The 23976-nt window shown below is 45.8% G+C and overlaps 1 protein-coding gene across 1 annotated transcript; it reads right to left on the bottom strand.

Moving 5' to 3' along the window:
- Positions 1-10354: 10354 nt before the first annotated feature.
- LOC132461509 (forkhead box protein O1-A-like) lies at positions 10355-23830 on the bottom strand. The gene is made up of 3 exons (XM_060056647.1): positions 22964-23830; positions 12487-12678; positions 10355-12189 (listed from the first exon to the last, which is right to left on the bottom strand). Exons 1-3 carry the CDS (start codon positions 23576-23578, stop codon positions 11098-11100), a joined length of 1899 nt encoding a protein of 632 aa, XP_059912630.1. The 5' UTR covers positions 23579-23830; the 3' UTR covers positions 10355-11097.
- Between the last annotated feature and the right edge of the window lie 146 nt (positions 23831-23976).

Here is a 23976-nt window from a genome sequence, read left to right as displayed (position 1 = left end):
CGCACTGTATTTTGTTTCTATTCACACAAAGCTCTTAGAAGGGGAAGTTCGGCTATAGGGGAGCCAGATTTGTCTATTGTGTTTGAAGACAACTTAAATTAACATAAACACCTAAAGGCCCTTACTTTATATCAAGTCCTTTTATCCAAATCATAAATCGGATCGAACCCTGAACCTTTCTGCTGGGAGTGAACCCCTCCAACCACTCACCACCAACACCTCTATTTCTTGTTCTATCAAAATAATAAAAGGCAGATTACACAAGCGCCACGTACTAGCCAACACAAAGCATACAAGTACAATGACTATGTGCGTAGCGGGCTGTGGGCCTACACAATGCAGCAACACGTCCACAGCCCTGCGACCCTACTCCCGCGTGCCTTCACATCTCACATGAAGCGCCGCACGCAGAGAGGTCATTTATACGTCGGACATCGTCAAACTAATGAGGCTGTGATGTTGAGGGGACGCAGCGTGGCGGGGGGGCGGGGGCGGGGGCGGAGGCGGCGGCTCACATCAGCCCGCTGACCTGCAGCGCTAGGGGCAGGGCGGAGACCCCCAGCAGCGCTCCTGTCCACCTCGTCAGCGAGGGGCTCCACGCTGCCGAGCAAGGAGGCAGAGACTCTGCAGAGGGGAGAGAAGGTGTGTGTTTAGCGACAGAGACTGGAGGCAGGGAACTGAGGGATAGATTAGTGCTCGTTCGGTTGAAATGGGGTTTGGTGTGGAAGTCATTATCGACGGCTATTAGCCTGCTTGCTATTTGATTATTCATTCGGACATTATCGAGCGGATGCTTTCCTCCTGAGTGAGTTTGATGAGCTGTGATTAATGAGCGGGAGGCGGGGCCTCTTGGAGCCTCACGAAGCCTCACCCTGTCGCCTCACCTCAGTAGGCTACCGGGTCAAACCCAGAGCCAGTCGTCATCTAAGCACTTTGGTTTTTCTTAAGCCATGTTATCAGTCGGGCCGAGAACACAGATCAGAGACATCCCTGAACACTGCTCTGCATTAATGCAATGAACCCTCCAATTTCCGTTGTCCTTTTCCCCCGTCAACTCACTCTTCTCGACCATGGTCGTCATGGACGCCGTCTCTTTCTGTTCGATGCTGCAGGTGAAGTTGTTTTTGCCATCGGGCAGGTTGTTGAGGATGAGCTGACAGTTGTTCTTGTCGACGAGGCTGACCGTGACGCGGTTCTTGTTGGCGGCGTCCTTGGGCACGTTGGTGGCGCCCAGTTCCCGGTCACCTTGCGTGTACTTGCACACCGTGCCTTCCTCTGCCGGCTCGTATTTGCAATCAATCCGGAGCTGGTTCGTGTCCGTCGAGCAGGAGGTCATGTTGGTCACCTTCTGGGCAGAGGCGAGGCCTGCGTGGGGTGCCGCATGCAACGAAGAGAGACGTCATTTAGCATCACACACACGCACTCAGCTTTATATTAGGTTAGGAACTGTCTGTTTATTTGGGAACTAGATGAGCTGCATCTCCTTACCGAAAAGGAGAACTGTAGCCAGGAGCAACATCCTCTCAACTGTCTTGAAGGAAAACCACTGCAATAAAAAAAACATTTGGTATTTATCATAATATATATTTATTATCCAGAGGAAATCGAATAACATCAAAACAAGCCATTGTCGGCTGATTGCAAGAGACAGTGGTGGGTTCAGGTTCAGCGTCTAGCAAAACTACTGAGTCATTGTAATGTATGCATAGTCACTTTGATTACAACATAACACATTGAAGCAGCTACAGCCTAACTACAATATTTGAGTCGGTTAGTCATTTGTTTAAGCAGACTAAAAGGCAAGAGTAAAATATAACAAATTTAAGTTGTAAGATGTTCCCCTTTTAAAAATAGATGACCATATACCTACTTACCTAGTTTACAAAGTAACCATTCTATTCTGAATAAGTTGCACGACATTAACACAATGACAACATTTATTACAATTCCTTGTTCGATTGTACAGTTCTTGTACAGTAGCATACTGCTAAAAAAACTCACCCGTTTCCATGCAGGTGGATATATGCTCAGCGCTGAACACTAAGATCCCAGTGTTGGATCAGGGTTGACTTCTAGAAGTTATATGAGAGAGAGGGAGAGGGAGAGGGAGAGGAGAGAGAGAGAGAGAGAGAGAGAGAGAGAGAGAGAGAGAGAGAGAGAGAGAGAGAGAGAGAGAGAGAGAGAGAGAGAGAGAGAGAGAGACACACACACACACACACACACACACACACACACACACACACACACACACACACACACACACACACACACACAAACAGAGATAGACAGTCAGAGAGAAACGCCCGTGCAGTCTCACACACACAAACACAAACACATGCCGTCATATCCTCTCAGTGTTTCCATCGAAACAGTCTTCATGTAATTTCAACCCATCAAAATTGATGTCACTTTGCTTGTGTGATTGATGTAGCAATCGGTGGGCTACCTTTCTCGACGTTTCGCTGGTAGTCTGAGAACACAAGGTACCCATCTCCAACCCCGTCCTCATTTTGGATGATTCGGCTGTTTCTCCTCTCAAGCTTGTATTCTAATGCTGCCCGGGAGAAATGGGAGACATCTGTTTTACAAGACACACCCATGATGAAGGTGCACGGTGCTTTAACAATCTTTCTTAATATTGCACCAACGTGATCAAACAGATTTCACAGCAGTAAGGCCGATTCATACCTCCGGATCCGGACGAAATTCGTCCGTCCGTACCAAACGTTTCCCCCGGGACCGGGATACCCTTCACACCTCTGTCCGGTTTCAGCGTTGTTATGGATGTTACGCAATACATCCTCTAGAGGGCAGTGACTGTCGTGTCACAAATGACCGGCATCGACAATCGTAAACATGGCATCTAGAGGAGATGATTTTGCTTTGTGTCATCCAAAATAAAAAAGGGAATGGTTGGACTTCTGACTCTATACTGCCGCCTCGATTTCCGTTGATATTGCTCCGTTTCTCCCGGAGCACTCCGGATTCCGGAAAAAACGATTCGCATAAGCCATCAATCGTTTATTTTCAATAGGTCATTTCCGAGACCTTTTATCGGCTAGCCTAAAGTATACGTCGATTACACGTGAGGGGGGAATTTCAGTGGAGACAGTGCATTAGTTGGGCAGCTCGCCTTTCGTTCCTCTCCGCCGGCTCCGACAGACCGCGTGCACGCCGCCTGTCGCAGTGTGTGCGCCGCATTGGGCGTTGCCTGCTCCCGCGCTCTGCCTTCCTCCGCTGCAGCCCTGCCACATGCGTCGTCATCATCATCATCATTTAGATTTTTCATTCTTTTATAAATATATTTCCATGGTTCTAGGTAAGCTGTCCTATTCCAGTCAGATGCTATGATTCAGTTCTCAGATGTGGACTTGTACATTATAGTGGGAGTTATGGTTGGAAGTAATGGTGTCCCGTGTTCAACTTTGTCTGGTGTCACGGCCAGGAACCCGCACTGAGCAGAGTGAGGAGGACCTCCTGTATTCGCCATGGAGCTGCAGCTGTCCGCCACGGCGCTCCTACTCTTTGGTATGACTCATCTTTTCCATCGACAATTAATCGATGGAAAAGATGTACAATTATGTGACGCATCAATGATTCTGAGCATTTTTCTTCAATTGTAATCTAGGTTGAACATGCTAAGGAACTGATATGCCTATATTAGTAGTAAATAATTGCTTACGTCTTAAACATCGCAAAGGCTCCTTCATGACCTGCAGAAGGTCAGTGAAGCTTTTATCTCGGATCTATTCAACTTGAGAATGTAGTCGATCATTGAAGATGTTTCTTACATAACTTCAATGTGATGCATTTAAGTATGCATTTAACTCAATAAAAGACAACAATTCAAAAAAGATCCATGGGCTTTATTTGTCTGAATTTATAATACTAACCGTGAAAAATGTTTGATTGCAAATGTTATATAGACCTCAGAATGAGGTTACATTGTATTGAGGACTGATTCATTGCTGTCTACGATGGGATGTCTTTAATGGACGACTAGTGTCGAATCTGCTGCCTTGTGGGGGGCAGCTGTAGAATATTTCTATAATATTCCCAGGGAGTTCTCAACAACCCAAACAACAAGGTGTATAAGCTACAAACAAACTGTATCCGGAAGGACTTGCATCATATGAAACATAACGGAACATAACGTGACAGAGGAATAGTTTACATCAAAAATGTACCCAGACTTTAACTAGGCCCGCCTACACTATCAACAATAATGTAAATGTAAGGTATTTAAAGAATTGTTGTTGGGATGAGATTTGGGAAGAGACCCAAGCAACACGAACAACTCCTTGTTCTGTAAGGTTCACAGATGGTCAGTGAAATTAATTATTTAGCTAATCATTCCGATTTTGATTAACATTGTAAACGAATTCCACTCAAGCCTGACCTGAAACCCCTCATAACAAATCCCAGCAGTGTGGTAAACATGTGTGTGTCCTCCAGTGAGCTCCGCCGTGGGCTTCCTGTTCGAGCCGCGCGGGCCCCAGATGTACCCCTGCCTCACCTACCTGGAGAGGAACCTCCGGGTGGACTGTGAGTTCCCCCCCACCGAGCAGCTCCCGGGCCCCTACTGCGAGTACCGCCAGGACAGCAGGCTGGTGGGCAGCACCTACCCCAACATGGTCAACCTGGTGTCCGTGGATAACCGCCGGCGCTCCAACGTCAGCCTGGTCAGCCCCACCCTGTGCCGCCTCACCTGGGCCCCGATGGCGGACGAGAAGCCCTACACCTTCACCTGCCGCGTGTACCAGGGCCTGGCCTGGAAGGAGAACAGCCTGGCCATTCACCAACGTAAGGGCCCTGGTTCTGCATGTAATGTATACATGAGTAAGGAGGATCCTCATGTAGAGAGTCGTTTAGTCGTGTCGACTCTGGTCAGTGTGCTGGATACGATTTGAGAGCTGTTGTTTAAGATTACAGCAAAGCATTGCTAAGTACTTGATCCTGATTGGGCAATAATGTTCCAATGGTGTGCAAGCATTGTTAATCAGTTCCGAATCAATGTGCTACGAATCCAACATTAATAACAACAGTGATATACAGTAATTGACCCTGTGACGTCATGGAATGAGATATAATAATTAATTACCATAATTTATACACATATTAAGAGGGGTGTCCTCTGTCTGCCTGACAAGTTTCGAGTTCCTGCTTCCTTGTAAAGTGGACTTGTGATCGATTTAGAGAATAAGCTTAGCATTTATTAAATTTGACCCTATGTGAGTCAACATTTTGCACAGATTTTAAGGGGGTTGGCCTCTTTATCCCCGAGTAGTTTCCATCTTATCTTACCTACAGCGCCTTTAACTTTGATCATCGTGTTTCGCCAAGGTAACCTTGAAGAAACCGTCGTTCCCGCCTCTCTTCCCCCTCAGGGCTCCTTCCTATCTGCTCAGCCTTCAGCGTGAGGTGTGGACCATGGCTCCTGCTGCTGGCGCTGTCCTTACACATGATCCTGGGCCCATTGGGGCCGTGACCAACCCCACATCCACACCCCAACACATGGAAGAAAAACAAACTAACTATTTTTAAACACTCTCCCAACTAAGAATTGGCCCGTTAGTTAAATGGCGTTGGACAATTCAATCTCTTTTTATATCTGAGTAAAGTGGCAACTTTCCTTCATGGCTAGATAGAAAAAACGGACATTACACATTTTCAAGCTGGGAAACATATCTTTAACACTTCGGCCAGATTCTGACTGCAGGTTGAAGAAAAGGATATTGGTTTAATTTCTGGGCTTCAATTACACTTCCTAAAAAGTATTAAAATGCATATGCAGGGAAAACACGATAGCATAACAGATTTGGCTATGGTAACCTCAAACATTGGCAAGAATGCTGCTTTCAGACATTAATCATTGAAACTGATATTGAATTATATCTGGTTATCTGAGTCAGTGGCAAATTTATGTAAACAGTAGTCGATAAAATAAATATATTGATAAGGCAATAATTTTTGCCATTGCACTTTCAAATTGCACTTTTTCTGGTGTTCTATAACATCAATGTTGAGTTGTTGGTTGTTGTTCTTTTGGTCTATCTGTGACAAGCATTACTAATGTGTGATTAATGATTCTATATCCTTTTTTTGGATTTCTTTGACAAAATAATAATAATTGCCACAATATCTGTATATAAAAAGGTAATAGATATAATGGTATTTTATTTTGTGATATATGTTCATACCTCATGTATAGACTACCAAAATGCCTACAGGAAGTATGAACTTTTATTTAATTTCATACTTTTATTTAACACTAAAATAAATGTGCTAACATTGTATTTTTCAATGAAGACAATGCAGACCAAGTTTGTCACATTGTTGGAAATGAATCAGTCAACAAAATAAATTACCATTATAATTTTTAATTAACATTATTATTTAGCAAATCTGTATTATTATTTGGTTGTTATCCTGTTGTGATTGTGACGCATTAATAATCCCCTATTATACACAATACACTAAATACTCAGCAACTGGGAAATAACATGTATACTATTGGGTCATTACAATTAGATAATTATTCTAACTTTTGGGCATTGCCTTGCAAATAGTTATTCGCTTCTTCAAATAACGTGGAATTTGTCATTTAATCAGATACCTTTTTTTCACACATGTATTGAGTGAAACTGTATCAGTGTCTACTTTTTCATATGTGATTGTATTGGCATCCAGGGGCCTCAACCAAAGTCTATTTTCAAAATCAAATCCCAGCTCGGATTATGTTCTTGCACGAACCCCTCTCCTCTCAAGGTTTAACGAGCCCTAACGAGCCCTTTAGTCCATCAAAGCTGCTCCACTTATATATTTTTTGCCAATTAAGGAGACAGTAACATTACATTGAAGAATTTTCAGTACTACTTGAGGAAAAGGGAGGAAGGAACCCAAAACATTCCTTCAACCAAGTGAACTTCATTTCAAATGTCTTGGTGCTAATGTTAAGTTTTATGGTGATGCTACTTTGCTTGCTGAATTATAGGAATGTCCCAAGACTGCTCAGTATACTAAGTTACACAAGTATCTGTATTGCTGTCGTCCAAGCAAAAAAAACATGAAATTATGTTTCAAAGAACTGTCATTATATTCTTTCACACATCGGTATTGTAGGTAGCAAGTTGTAGTGAGGGAGATAAGATACAGCACTTTAGCAGTAATTTACAGCCCTTTCTTTCATAGTATGCATGGGTACTGACTCACTGTAGACAGACACAATGTCCACACTCTCACAATCCAAAGTCAAGCTCTGTGTCGTGTTCATTTTGAATCCTCTAGTAGCCTTTTGTTTGTGTGGCAAACATGCCAACATAAGATGAGTAGGTTACTAGTGTTTAATTACTTTACTTCCACCAAAGTTAAATAAAACACTGCAGCAAAAAAAGTAGTTATGAATAAAAAATATATTATGACAATAATGTAGTGTTTTCTCTTTTTCTTCCTCACATTGTATAAGCTTGATTACAAATTAAAGAATAAACATTTTCCATGTCTTGTAAAATGAAAAAGGGAAATTTTTTTATAAGGGACTACTTTGGCTGTACGTGGGATGTGTTTATAATACTGCTATATAAATAAACCATTTCCCCACTGCGTTTACCATTGTCATCAACAACTTTATACAGTATTTAACAATCTCTTCAATAAATTATTAAATATATTTTGTATGCACGTTTAAATTAGTGATACTATATGGACGCTGTTTCCGTTTGGCAAAGGAAATAATTCGGTATGATCCTTGCTGTTTGGATAATTAACCAGTAGAGGTCAATGTCTCTCTAAAAGATGCGTGAGACTGAACATCGCAGCATATTCTGCTGCATGCCACACACAGGAAGAGGACTTTATAGCTCTATCTGTGGCGTTCGTTTCTCATATGAGCTAACCCTCAAACCACGTTATCTCGTTTATCGAATTGGGGGAAATCCAAAAGACAACAATAAAGCTCTTTAGGCCGTTATGTTTTAGAACTCAGGCATCCAATTGCACTTTACATGTTTTTCTCATTCTCTGTATCTACATTCTATCATCTGATTCATAGACAATGGTATTCATGTTTGTATGTGAAACCGTTTTCCACATTTGTAGCCTAAACAAAAGGAGACACAAAATCTCTTAATCACTGACTTATCCTCTAGTCTAAATTGTACATCTCCCAACATTGCATTCCTGTTTAGTGCATCAGAATAGGCTACTGACATATCAACACCTCTGCATTCAAGTGATGTGATTTGCATCCTCATGGCATAATACCATAGGACTACATGTTAGGCATCACCTAGGTCTTCTACATAGGATGTGATGCAACGGAGGGAAATGTAAGAGTCCTCAAGAAGTTCATTTTTTCAGAATCGTTGTCATTTGCCTTCTGTTTCGGATCATCAAAATATTAGAAGTTATAGTTAAACCATGGATGGTTCAATTATGGCAGCTTGGCCCATTCGATCCATGCTCAACACAACAATCAGTTCTCTCCACTTTCCTCTTACTTTCGGATGGTTCAATGTGCTTCAGCTTGCTTCCTGTTAACATCAACATGTCGTTTTATCTCGCCATCCTGTGCGAAATCCACATCAAAAGGGTTTTTATCTCCTATTTCCCATATATTTCCAAACAACAATGTTCCATGTAAAATGTATTAGTCATTGATCGGAGAGAAAACTAGGGCCTGGTAAATGGACCAAATTTATACAGCGCTTTTCTAACCAATGGCCACTCAAATTCCACTTGGGCCCCCCCGTGCTGAGAATGGATGAGAACTGGATGAAAGCAAATCAAATGATATAGCCTACAACTACATAACATATCAGATATTCAACAGGCCTACTTTCGTCCAGGGTGATTTATAATGTCTGCACTCATACAATTTGAATAGCCAATGAAACAATCAATCCATTCAAAATATTGCCACTACGTTCATCTGGGCTAACAACAGATGGGTAGAATGGACCAATTCCTCCACATTCGAGCGCACAACAGTTGTGTATCTTGTCTGTGAGGTTGGGTGCTTATCTGCCCTTCATTGAGCCTCTGCAAACCTTTGCTTTCAGGCTGCATTTCCTGCCTTGACCTCTGTAGAGATCACACCATGGCTCACGCCAGGGAGACATGTGGAGCCCATGTGTTGTGGGTCATGATGCTGCCTATATCTCCAACATGAGCCACATGTCTTTCTGCTGCGCATAGTCGCTCCATGGTCCCCGCCATAACTCACTTTGAAACCAGATTAACAACACCAGACGCGTAGTCTAAAGAAAGATCCGGAGGGTTTACTCATGAGGATTTGTGTCTGAACAATCGTCAAGCTAATTGTCTGAGAAATGTGGGTTTAAGGAAGACAACCTAAAAGTGGTGTAACCTGCATGGTGATATGTTGTTTGAATGGAGAGTGGCTTCATAGCTGTTGTGTTTTGTCTTATATTTGGGAATGAGACGTCGGACACAGTTAGTTAAATATTATCGACAACTGATTGAGAATACAGGAACTTCATTTATTTCAAAATTTCACAAGAAACATTAACTTTCGCTCAAATAATAAGTGGAAGAGAAAATTTGGAAAATTTGAGTAATATCAACATCTTGCATGTGCTGGGAGGTTTTACAAATTGTACTTGAAAATGTTGCCAATGTTATGCTATATTCTGTTTTTAAATTATCATAACACATTTGTTTCAACATTTCTGAAATAATTTTCACTTGCATGAGATTTCAATTTTCAAAACCATAATCAAAGGGAAAGCTTGAACATAGTTTTCCAGGATATAAACTGGAATCACAAAGATAAAACGTTTAAACTTAAAATAACAAAATATATCTACATTATAACATGAAAACATATTAACATTTGATGCATTATGGAGAATTAAGACATGTTGAGAATCACCTTAGCACTCCAGAGGTAATACATTTGAGGTATGAGAGTGTTTACTGCATTATACATTAAGCTTTGTAAAGAACTAAAGTGGAATAAAAAATGACTTGCAACGTTGCTTCATGTACAGCAATTTGGTCTAAACATCAGTATCAAATCAAATGTCCATTTGAAGTTATTTGTGTGTTGTTTGCTGTTTTTAAAACGTACAGAAGTACTCTCGCTATGTAGGCTACACACACCTTCATATAATGCTTTGGGAGTTCAAACTGCTTGTAGGTCTGGCCGATAACTCTTTGGTACGTAGTAGGGCTGTGGAGTTGTCAGCACAAATCCTGTGTCAGCTCAACTTCAGTCGGTTGAGAACCACTCGCGATAGCATCTTGATATTTCATTTATATCGGCTAAGCTTTTCTCCATAATCCAGGGCTCAACAGGGTGTGTCCTGTGTGACCCATTGATTTGATTTAAATGTACGTAATTTGACCATTTCATTTTTAAACTTATCAAACGTAATGATTTTTAAGTGCTGAAGTGAGGGTTAGAAAACACATGTTGTGGAACAGGGGGAGTTGCACGATTTTCCTGTCATGTTATTAGCAGCGTTTTTATTGCTGCATTGTTGAAGATGGGTCCCCTTTTGTCGATCCACAGTGACAAATTTGTTCCCCTATTCCCTAAGACACCATCACACTCCAGAAATGAAAACGATCATCAATCAATATAGTATTTCAAATATACATATCGCACAAAGCATCCACATGTCTCAAATGTTTCTTGATTTATTTTTCCTGATTTTTCAATTAGTTTTTGTTTTCATTCTCTTGTCATGAATTATGACATATCATAGAAATAACATATCAATAACATATCAAGACCACCATATGGCTCACGAGGACATCTGACACTAAAGGAATAAGATAAACCCAAACACACAAGATGAGCTCATATAAATATAACTCAACGTTCCAGTTGCTGGCAGGTAAAAGTGGGATACGTAGACTTCAGTTTCAGCAGTTTTTCTGTGGAGCCATTTGTGAATATGTAACCATTTATACATAATGCTGAGTTGAATTGACCTCCAGATTAATTTTCCTCAACCCAAACCAAAAGCCTTTTCCCGCTCTATCCCTGCTGGATGCCGAGCCCCTAGCCGGACCCCCAGCTGGGCGAGCCACTCTCACCCTCTGAGCTAACGGCTGGGGGCCTCCGTGGGGTCAAACCAAGTTGAAGTCCAGTGCCCCCCCGTCCATAAGGGTCTCGTAGAGGACCGACTCCATGTCGCACTCAAACCTCTCCAAGGCCATGTTGTCCAGGTCGCTGGGCAGCCACTCGGGGTACTGCCCCCGGAGATGTCCGGGGACAGGTCCCCCGTAACCCCCGTTGCAACTGCCATAGGTGGCCGGAACGGTGCCGGCGTGTCCTGAGTGGCCGAGGGGTGTCTGCATGCATGTCCTGGGCTGGGTCGTTCGCGGAGGCACCCTGGTTAGGCTGATGCTCGTCAGCGGGATCATGTTGCAGCTATTCAGGTCCTGGGGCCGACAGGGGCTCTGCCGGTGCGTGGGAGGCGCGTGTCGACTCAGACCGGGATGGTTCCCCACGTACACCTGCCGGCTGTAGCCGGGCTGCAGCAGGCAGCCTCCGTGGAGCCCCGTGTCCGCGGCCGGGGGCACGGCCTGCCCCCGGCCGCGCTCGGCGTTGGAGGTCAGCAGGTCCTTCAGCAGGCCGGCGCGGCCGTTGTAACGGTTGTCGAAGTGCCCGAAGCCGGGCTGGGCGTCCGGAGTGGCGCTCGCGAGGACGGGGGACAGCGAGGTCATCTGCGGCTGGCCGTACGCCGCGCGTTTGAGGTAGTCCTGCTGCAGCCGGGGGGGCATGGGTGCGGGCGCGCCGTAGGGGCCCTTCTGCAGCAGGGGCCCGGCTGTGGCGCGGGGGACGTCGGGCGCCAGCTGAGGGATGGTCGGGGACAGACAAAGGTTCATGTCGTCCAAAAGGTTCTCCATGCCCCCCTCGGACCTCCGTTGGCCCATGGGTCCGGGCAGCTCGGGCGCGGGGCTGGCGGCGGGCTTGGCGCCCCCGGGGCCCCCGGGGTAGCCGATGTGGAGGATGTCGACGTCGCCCGCGTCGTCCTGCTCGGCCAGGAAGGGGGAGTGGCGGCCGCTCAGGGTGCTGGCGTCGGAGCTGGTGCGCGTCCTGAAGGCGCCCCAGGTGTCAAAGTCATCGTTGCTGTGGGAGTTGGGGCTCTCCATCCACTGGGAGTAGGGCGGCGCCGGACTGGCCACACCCCCGTCTGAGTGCTCCTGCAGCAACACCTGCGGACAGACACACAAACATGTTGATCACTACCAAAGACACTCACGACTCACTTTGTTGAAAGGGACTTTGTCTGCTGTAACCTGATTCCTAAAGCCTGGTGTTTCTCTGTCATGCAAAACATTTCTCAGCCTTACACACTGACACACCTAACCCTAACCCTAAGCCTAACCCTGAATAAAAGTGTGTGTTTAGAAATGACTGAATGTCAATGAGTCCACTCTCATCATCCATAGTGTTCAGATACCGCCGGGTTCGGCCTTGGTATGAGGAAGCGCAACACCCATCCCCCCCACCTTTTTCTTGGCGGCCCGTCCCCGGCACTTGGTGAACTTGCTGCTGTTGTCCATGGAAGCCGCTCTCCGGCGGGGCGACTTGCCGCTCTTGCCGCCCTCGGGGTTCAGCATCCACCAGGAGCTCTTGCCCGTGCCCTCGTTCTGCATGCGCATGAAGCGGCTGTGCAGCGACAGGTTGTGTCTGATGGAGTTCTGGACGGGACACATAGAGGGAGGCTGCATGAAGGGTCTATGTGTGGACCGCCGCTGTTCACTCATATTCATACTAATAATAATACTAATAATCATAGATCGGTTTTCTACAGAGCTTTTCGAAGTACTCAAAGACGCTTTACAAAAAGAAAGACATACAGGCAGTACGCTCAAACACAGACACTCACAATACACAAGGCAAATAAACAACACTAGAACAACAGACAACACATTAAGAGAGAGAGAGAGGGTGGAAGATGGCGGGGAGGATTTGGCAGATGTTGTCGGTGATCCTGAAGAGAAGGGTTTTAAGTTGACTCTTGAACGAAAGGAGTGTATCGGAGTTTCGGATGGCCAGAGGGAGGGACCCAACTCTCTAGAGAGAAGACCCTCTAAAGGGCCGATTATGGTTCAAAGTTCAATGCAAGCTATGCAAGGACCACGCAGACACTTCGACGCAGTCGGGAACCTGTTTTGGTTCTGCGTCGGGTTTTAGTGAGCGGACCAATCACCGCCCTTGCTGCTGCTTCGCCTCGACGGAGCAGCAATCTTTGAGAGGCGCACGTCAGGCCCTTACGATTGACGCAAGGAGGGTCCACAGGGACGTAAGGGGTCCGTAACCCCTTTGCGTTGCGTGAACGTGGGACCATAATCAGCCCTTAAGTCAATAGACTGTTATGTAATCTGGTTTCTGTATTAATGTCAGCCATTCATTTGAGATCATGAGCGGTTAATTAAAGGGATCATTGTCGTCTCAGACCACATCTTATCAGATTTTCCCATGATGAACAACACGTCGTTTCATCCATAGATTCATGCATTAAATCCCCTTTTCACAGAAATCCTTTCACCTCCTTAACATCAACATGATGCATAGAATACATAGAAGGAATCCCCCTGTCTGAGGTCCAGAGAGGCTGAACCTTCAGCCCAGTTAATGATAATCGCATTCACCCCATCGGGTATGAGAGGGTTTTTTGGTTGCAGAACCTTCATGAAAACGTGTCCCAACATGAACACACATGTCTGTGTGTGTGTGTGTGTGTAAATCAAACTGCCTCAGTATGTACCAGCGTCTAATAACCAAACGCTCATGAAAGCTAGCATAATTCTCCAGTTTTATTGTCCATCAGTCCCAGACATGGGACTGATGGACAATAATTGTGCATAATAATAAATAAATAATAATAAATAATAATAATAATAATAATAAATAATAATAATAAATAATAATAATAATAATAAATAATAATAATAAATAATAAATGCGCATTCCTGATATCCAGACGATACGCCCCCCCACAGTTCTGATGGATACGCTTTGTCCCGAAAACCAAACCAACACAAAAATATCAACAGAAACACCCAGAGCTGCGAGGCACGACAGAAAAAAAAGACTTTGGGGGGGGGGGGGAATTTCCCCCCGAATGCCCATGTGAGCGCAGCGGCGAGTCCCATGAGTGAGCCGAGCCAGATGTCCTCAAACCACAGAATTCTTCAAGGGGTATACAAGGCACGGAGATGAAGCCACACACACAGTGACCAACAACAGAGGGTCTGTCCGCCGGACCGTCAGAGAGCGTCTGCTGGAGGTTTGTTCGCGGCCGCCGGCCACTCTGCTCAATAATGACGTCATTGTGATTTATAGTGAGTCAGGCTGTGGGATGCTCTTATAGGCAGTTGTGTTAAAGAATAAAAAAAAGTAAGATAGATAACGCATTGGATGATATTTTGTGAGTCCGAGCATGGGAGAAGGAAGGAATCGGCAGACAATTGGGTATTCATTCCTACACTCACATATAAATGAGTGAGTGTGTCGGTGAGTTGGAGGGGTTTGTGTGAAGTTCATTTAAGTTCACACCCTTACGTTAACATTTAAATGGAATATGACAGTTTTACATCATTTAGCGAATGCAACACTAATTACCGTCTGTCATGAGCTTGTGTAATAAAACAACAATGTTTTATTTGGGGCTCCACAATGCAAAGGTCACTGTCAGAGTTCACTCCAACATATGTGGAGCAGGAACATATAGAGAGTTCAGACGGGGGGGGGAGGGGGGGTCTGTGCATAATTAAGACCCTCTTCTTGTGTTCAGAGAATAGAGAAACGAGAAGGAGAGTATGGGATGGGGGTTATGGAGTTCAGGGCATGGGTGTGTGTGTGTGTGTGTGTGTGTGTGTGTTGGGGGGGAGGTGACAGAGTGCAGTGAGCATGTTTCTGCTCTCGGAATCTGAGTTCAATGAGTTCAGAGCCCTGAACATGAGCTCCACCACCGCCTGCCACAGCGACTTGCTGAGAGGCTACAGGGAGGAGGAGGAGGAGGAGGAGGAGGAGGAGGAGGAGGAGGAGGAGAAGAAGGAGAAGGAGGAGAACAGTCTGTCTGAAGTGACACGCAGGTCTCCCTACTGTCTACCGTCTCTCACACCAAAACACGTCCCTGTGTCTACAGTTGAAGGCACATTCATCCCACTGACCCCATTTATAGGGTTAGGGTTAAGAAAGGCAGAGAGAAAGCCCTTCCTGGCCACACAATGCACTGCTTAGTAAGGTGAGAGGAACACACTCTGTCCTGGTGTGGAGATGGTGAGCCCTCCACCTGACAACAGTCTCTCAACCAGCTCCTTCGCTCGCTAGAACCCACATGCAGAATTAAGTAATGAGGCTTTAGTAGGGCGGGCTGATACTTACACAAAACTGTAAAAAACCCACAACCTGAAACCAACCACATACGAGTGCACCACACCCTCATTTTTCGCCCACCAGTGTAAGTAAACTATATATAAACAATATAAAAAGTATATATAAACTATATACAAACTATATACAAACCATATTTAATAAACTATTTTAAACTATACATGTACATCAACTATGTACCTGTACATACTATAGATAAACTGCATTAACTATTATGAACTATTATAAACTAAACATAAACAATATACATACTATATATAAACAACCTAAAAAAATATTCATTACTATAAACTTTATATAAACTATTTATAAAGAATAAACATACCATAGACAAACTACATAAACTATATATTAACTTTAATAAACGATGTAAACTATGTATCAACCATAGACCTACTATCTATAGAGCTAATATACAGTTAGATAACAACAATATATGAACTATTCTAAACGCTACGTGAAGGGTATATAAAGTATACGTGGTAAGGAGCCTATAAAGAGTGCGGTCCACGCATGAGTGGCTCGTGAGAGAGGGCGTCTGGGGTAATCCTCGGCCCAGACGCGCCTCACCTCGGCCCAGACACACAAAAGGCCTCCCTGCTTCACTGGCTCAGGGGGGACCCTCACACGCAGGGGCCGACGCACACACACGCACTCACACAAACACACACACACAAATAAAGGCAGACACACACATGCACGCTCACACACACACACACACACACACACACACATAGAGGCAGAGACATATGCATGTACACTTGCATGCACGCAGCCTCACTAGCACACACCCCCGGAAACACACACTGAGGCACATGCACACGCACGGACACACACACACACACACACACACACACACACACACACACACACGCACACACACACACACACACACACACACACACACACACACACACACACACACACACACACACACACACACACACACGCACACAGACATTCACAAACGCACATGCCCACTGACAGACGCACAGTCACACAATCCCTAAAAAGGTCCAGTCGATGGAACAACAGTCCTATGAATCGTCTGGGACAGCGGGCATCGCCGGCTAGAAGGATTGTAAATCTCCTCAGCCATTTGCCTAATTAACCAGTACAATAGGGGGGTTGGAGAGAGGGCTTCCCTTTCTGTCTGTCTCTCCGGCTCTGTCTGAGGCGACGTGTAATCCCGGGAGGGTAGTCAAATACAACCTTAATGTTGCATAACTTATTTATTGTTTCGAAATATGGGCCTTTTATCACCGCAACGGCACCAAACACCCTTCACGTGCAAGGATGGCAACGTGTCAAAGGTTTCACACCCCCCACCCGCCCCCCCACCCCTCCCACCTCACCGCCAACACTGGTCTATTTCTGGCATGCACTCGCACTGTGTGTGGCCAGCATGCTTTAAATGCAACGCAGCCGAAAGCAAGTCGACCGTCTCTAAAGCGGCCTGTTGCTGCTGCGAGTCCACCTGCTTCACACAGATAATCAAGTGTGAAGGTAGGCTAACAAATGCTTCCATGTCTTTGCCTTCCATAACACCCAATCCCTCACACTGTGCAGTCGTTCTGCAGACGCCTCGTGCAACCATTGGGGTTTCAAACCCAAAACCTTGCGGCCGAGGGGTCCAATATTCCTTATCACTACTCTGTCCTGCAGCATCCAGGGATCACCTTTGAGCTCCTCTTGGATCCAGCAGTCTCCTATTTTCGGGGGAGAACACACTAGCCTGTTACGCACCTACAGATCCCTGCCTCCAAAGACGTAATTGGACGAAACAAATCTGAAGCAGATCAAAGTGAAGCTCCTCGTTCACCCGGATTTGAGCTCATGGGCTATCAGACTTTGAATGAATCCAAAGACTGATTTGTGACACTACCTATGAGCATAAAGAATAAATTAAACAGTTTGTCGGCAGAGGAGTCGGAATCACTATGCAGATCCAGTGGGGAGGCTCAAGCTAAAATAAAAGCAAAAGTAAAACTGTCATAAAAAAGTGTTCTACTGCCGACATCAGCTCCCTGGCTCCTCCAGGCACCAAAACAAACTACTTGACACAGCTGTGGTTGCTGGCTCAGTGGAGCGTGGGGCAGGCTGTAACGGTCCTGAGGCAGGCTCTAACGGTCGCAGGAAGAGTAAACAAACAAGGTCCAGTATCAGGGCCAGGTGTTGCCGCGGTGATCACCGGCTGACTGCATGTGGATGCGCAGCAGGGAGGGGCGTGGCCCCAGACTGGGGCGGGCTGTGGTCATAGTTGGAAGCGGAGGCTACTTAGGCAGGAGCCTCTCCGGGGGGACTCGATGTGGGGGTCTGTAATCTTGAATGAACCAAGAATGACAATGGATGTTTCAAAGTTGGGAGGAGATAAAATGTCAGATGTTATTTATTCAGTCATAGGATTGCAAGGGCTAAAAGTACTTTTGTCAACGGTTACAACATTAGTATCAGGTTAGTCTGGGAGCCAGCATTCCTACTGTGTTACAGCAGAGCTTCTGGGGGGAGACCGCAAAGAGCTCTGGGTGGTACACCATAAACTAGAAAGAGCGGAGTCGCGCCTTGTTTCCTGTTTCGTTACTCAGATATTCTTCTGAAGAAAAGCTAATTTGTGCGGGCGGATGAAGCTTTCAGAAGGGTAAGTCGCTTCAGATAAAAGCGTCAAAACCAAAAGAATAAATATAATGGAAAATTCCCTTTGAAAAATGTACTGTTAACCTTCAGAATGGGAATGACGTGCTAGGTCAGCCATCATCATTTATAGACAGGGGGAGTGCCACGTGACATAACCCGACAGGGGAACCACGGTTACATTTAGGTAAAGGGTGACATTTGGTTTTTCGAAGTCATCACTAGTTTCAGGAACATGCTGCAGAGAACACAGAGCAAAGGGAGTGACAACCACTTCCTGGTTGTCTCTTCCTGTGCACGGCTACATCCTTCGAACCCCTGGCCCAGGAAGCACGCTGGCAGAGACAAATGAGGTGTGTTTGGTGACTGTGAGGAAAGACCTCTGCTTACTGATGATATTGTTCACAAATGTCACGGTGCAGTAAATTGAAATAAAAAAAATCGAATGTGAGTATCCTTCCTTCACCTGCACTCTACGTCCCAAACCTAGAAAGTCTGCACGCTCCAAGGGGAACCCTAACCCTCGGTCTGACTCTGTAGTAATTCGGAGCCTAATCTGGGAAAATGTGGAGAATTCTTTGCACAACTCATTCAGTTAAAAGAAAGATAAACTCGGATTAACATGGATTCTGTCCATTTTGCTTTGCCGTACCAACCTGTCTCTCTCTCTCTCTCTCTCTCTCTCTCTCTCTCTCTCTCTCTCTCTCTCTCTCTCTCTCTCTCTCTCCCTCTCTCTCTCCCTCTCTCTCTCCCTCTCTCTCTCTCTCCCCATATCACGTAACATCTCCCCCGCTCTCTCTCTTAGTGCTCCCTTGCTGCTAATAATTGACACAACTCTAACTAGGGCTGTGTGTGCATGTGTGCATGTGTGTGTGTGTGTGTGTGCGTGCGTGTGGACACGATAGAGGGATAGACTGTGTGACCTGTGCAGACCAGAGCACCAGGGTTCACATAACATGGCCCACATTCCACTCACAATCAGACAATACTCTGACGACAGTGGACTGACCTCAGAGAAAGAGAGAGAGGGCCAGCCAGTAGGCCCCGGGGCCTCTCTGCAGGGGCCCCTCTACAGCCACGACACCAGTCAGCTGATGAACCCGGCCCACCCTGGCATCCACACCTCCTCTCTACTCAAGCAACAGGCCAAACATAATGAACCAATATGGTATTAAATAAAGACCTACGCCTTTGCTGCACCCTACTGTATTTCTAAGCTGCACACTGACACTTTTTTCATTTCTTTTTCTAGTTAAAACTATATACAGTATATATATATAGATATATATACAGTATATATATATATATATATATATATATATATATATATATATATATATTTATGTATACACTGTATATATATATGTATAATGGAGCTGATTGATGTGTTCTGTCCCTGCTAAACCAATCTTCCCTAACACGTTAACCCTCCACTTAACGTGTACAGTATATATCTCTTTCAGTTTGTGGTAAGATGTCTCCATAGCCAGGTTGGGTCCCAGTTTTAAACACAAACATCCCAGGGGACGGTGCTTCCTGTGTGGGGTCACAGCCCAGTGAAAGACAACAACAACACACTATTTTCCAGTTAGGCGTTAGGCGTTCTGCGTCTGAACGAACCCTGCGGCCCTGCAGTTATCCCCCAGGGGCCCGGGGCTTCCCACAGGGCAGGGCCCGGCTTTATAAACACTGAGAGCTGCTGCTGCTGCTGCTGCTGCTGCTGCTGCTGCAACACATATTTTTGGTAGCAGGCCATAATGTAGACCCAGGGGTGTTCACGGGGCACAGGGGTGCGGGCGGACTGGAGGAGAGGGAGTGTGGCGCCTGCGGCACCTCCTCACCCCCAGCTTCAGGGTGGAGTAATGTAATCACAGTTTAGAAAACACACGCACACACACACACACACACACACATATATATTCACACACACACACACACACACACACACACACACACACACACACACACACACACACACACACACACACACACCCATATATAGATACGCAGACACGCACATATATACACAAACACACACGCACACACACACGCACAGCCACACCCATATATAGACACGCAGACACGCACATATATACACACACAGACATACACACACAAACACATATACAAACATACACACACGCGCACACCCACACACACACACACCCACGCACACATACATATAGACACACAGACACACACATATATACACACACAAACATACACACACACACACACACAAACATAGTAACACAAACATACACACAAGCACACACACACACACACACACACACACACACACACACACACACACCCATCAGCAACTTTCGTCACTTCATGTATAGACCCAAGAGATGGTGGCTCACGACGCTGGCCACAGTGTACGTTGTGGTGACGGCGTGGTGACAGACAGAGGTGGAGAATGGAGCTGGTTTCTGGCAACCCCCCCCCCCAGCCCCCTGCGGTGAACCCTCTTGACCTCCTTTATTTTATTTTATTTTTCCAGCCATGACCCCTTGGTGTTTTTCCGGGCGGGAATGTTAGCGCATGCCGCTGTTTCCATCCAGCGGGCAGGAAATGCATCATAGCTCATTGTAGGGGGACAGGAAAGAGTAAAAATACTTAATAACAAGCCGTGCCAAGGCCCACCGATCTGGGAGTCAACCTCATGGGCACCAGGTTTGACACACTGCTGGACTGTAGGTTTATTCTCTTTAATACCTTGTCTTGTGTGTTACATCCTAAAGCAAGGGGTTCGATTCGACCAGAGCAGGTCGATACAGTCGACCGCCTGACTTGAACCCACTGGTAGACATGATGCCTCCGCAACCCCATATGTTTTGAACTGAGGACGATTTTGATTTGCTCAGCACATTTTATGTGCAGAAAGAGTATATTGAGTGTGGTTGTTAAGTCTTCATAGTCTAGCTGTCGTAGAGGCCACAAAATGTGGAATCCCCAACTGCTATTCTTATTTCTTATATAAGCTAAGTATCCCACTGACTGGAACAGGGATAGTCTAGTGATCATGGAGGGTTCCAGTCCCATCCAAAAGGTTGATGGTTCGAACCCCAATATCCACATCCTTGAGCACGATGCCCTAACCCCTACCTGCTGCCTAATGTGTAGACATGTTGCTTAACTAAAAGTTGCTTAGGAAAAATACATCAGAAAAATGACAAAATATAGTCAATAATAAAAGTACTGTATGTCGAACTGCATTAATAAGCGCTTTAAGGAGTGTTCTTCCCAGTTAAGAAAATGTTATGTATGATGTGCTGTCCGGTGGTGAACAGGGTATTGCGACTATAGACCCAAAACCCCAGAAGCAAATCTTTAAAGACGAGGGAAAAGAAGAAACCCAAAACATAAAGGTAGCCATTCGGCATGAAAGGGAATGTTTGCAGAGGATAAAGGGAAGCGCCCCCATCGGCCCCTACCTCCAAAAGAAACACCTCCTCCTTCTGCCCCCCCCCCCTTCCCAACACACACACACATACTAGTCTGAGGTATCCGGGGCGGAAATTCTAGAAGACAGGAACAGGGAGATAGCAACGCACGGTTTGGGAATGGAGGATGTGTGACGTGGTTCCTCAGCATCATGGCTGTGTTGCCCCCCTGCTCCTTCACATCTCCTCCTCCCCACCCCTCTCCCCTCCTCCTCCATTCCCCACCACCACTGCTGCCAAACACACACACACTGATTGGAGGAATTTAATGTCACCTCCTGTTATTGTCATGGGAGCAGCGAACGTTCCATTCACAGTGGATTGTAGAAGTATGAGAGGGGGGGAGGAGGGGAGGAGGAGGAGGGGGAGGAGGGGAGGAGGGGAGGAGGCGGAGGGGGAGGAAAGTGTGAGAAGAGGGGGGGGGTCACATTCTTTTCAACATAAATAACTATTGCATGTGTATTTATGAAAATAGGATATATATATATATATAAATGTAGTATAGACACAGAACCCTATTAACCCTAGCTAGGAGCTCATGGCTCTCTCTGTTCCTTGATACCACAATGTTGCTTTTAGACGCACCGCACGGCGATTAGAAATAATCAGGCTCGGAAATATATAGGGGACTATATTCTCTGATCATATGAGTAGAAAGAAGAATTCATTAATAAACGAACTAAAAGATTATGATAATAAGCATATGACAAAAACAGAAAATAATTAATTAAGTAAATAAAGTAACAGATATAGTAATACAAATGTTTTAAACACTTTTTTTTAAATATTAAACTCATTGTTGAATCTTCCAGCTCCTAGTTTAAGATCCTTACTAACAAAAAGAAAACTTTACAATTGTTCCCACCTCCTTTCAATCCACACCGAAATCAACCTGTTTCCATTCTGCGTCGAAAGGTTTGATAAACTCAACAAAGGACTGGACATTTGTGATGGTTAAAGACGTTCTTTTCTTATCCTCCATAGAGCCTAAAGAGACTGCTGAGCTTGGGAGAGTCTACAAGACAACACGTCATAACGCAACAGCCAGTTCTGAGGCTGGGGAGACACTGTTGTGTTTAGTACATAAACCATCAGATGTCGCTTGAGGGCCTCTGGGTCAATGTGATGAATGGCCTTTTTCACACACACACACACACACACGCACGCACGCACGCACGCACGCACGCACGCACACACACACACACACACACACACACACACACACACACACACACACACACACACACACACACACACACACACACGCAGACACGCGCACGCAGGCAGCCCCATTATGAAAACTATAATTTCCTTTAGTGAAAGAGTCTAAAACCTTACAGTACCTTCGAGAGCCTAATATCTTTGTAGTATGATGAGTTGTTTGAATGGTAGATGAGCATCTCTACACAGATCCCAGTCAGACGACTATACACAACTATGCTGGGTCAATAAGACCACCACCTCCGTGGAGTCATAAGGTTCCGCAAAACTCAGTGACACTCACCTTCCAGCCTGCAGAGCTATTGCTGTCTCCTTTATCCTTAAAATAGGGCACACTCTTGACCATCCAGTCGTAAATCTGAGCCAGGGTGAGGCGCTTGTCGGGCGAGCTATCGATCGCCTTTGTGATCAGGTCGGCGTAGGACATGTTCCCCCAAGCATTGCGGCGGGACGAGCTGCTCTTCCGCTGCGCGAGAGACGAGGAGCTGATGGAGGGACAGCTTGAGGAGGGAGGCGCGAGCCCGGCCACCTGTGGACGGGGCGGCTGGAGCCCCGCGCGGTGACTCTGATGTGTCTGATGTTGCCGCCCTGCAGGGTGCACGTGAGCCGCCGCCGAGTTTTCAAGAGTGTGAAACTCGCTGCACACACTCTGGTTGGGAGGTTGTTGCTCATCTTCAAAGTCGTCGGTCTCCTCCAGCAGAGCGAGGTTACCGATGAAGTCCGCGTTCCTCCCCCCGGGTTCTTGTTTCACCGACGGATCCGGGGAAGAGGTGATGGAGGATCCCCCAGGTTCGATGACCTCCGGACGGGGCAGGGGCCAGGTGCATGACCGGGGACGAGAGAGCGGTTCAAAGTCCGGGTCGATTTCGAGCAATTGTTGCCGCGGGATCTCAGTCATGTCTGTTGTTCGTGTTGTTAAACGGCGAGTGAGAAATAGTTTGCGATAAAAAAAAACAACGATGACATGGATTGGACTCGAGCAGCAGGCATCGCACAATAAGACTCTTTAGAAGCGCGGCCTCCCGGTGTCAGCATACTCCTGCAGCCTCGTCAAACTGAACACACGCTGTTCTGGTCCACATCCACCCTGCGTGGAGCGCCTAATCTGTGACTGTTAGGGCAGCTCTGTTATCACGGTAGACACCCAGAGTGTCCTGGAGTGACAACTTGTGGCCAATGACTGCTAAACATCACACTGTAGGCTGGGTTTCCCTATCGTAGTAAACATGTAAGAAATAACACATTTAAGTTGTTTAAATGTAATAGAATTTGTTCTAAAATAGCCCACCTTTTTAA

The sequence above is a fragment of the Gadus macrocephalus genome, chromosome 7 (assembly GCF_031168955.1).
Source record: "Gadus macrocephalus chromosome 7, ASM3116895v1".
Classification (NCBI taxonomy): domain Eukaryota; kingdom Metazoa; phylum Chordata; class Actinopteri; order Gadiformes; family Gadidae; genus Gadus; species Gadus macrocephalus.
This window is presented reverse-complemented; position numbering and strand designations above follow the sequence as displayed.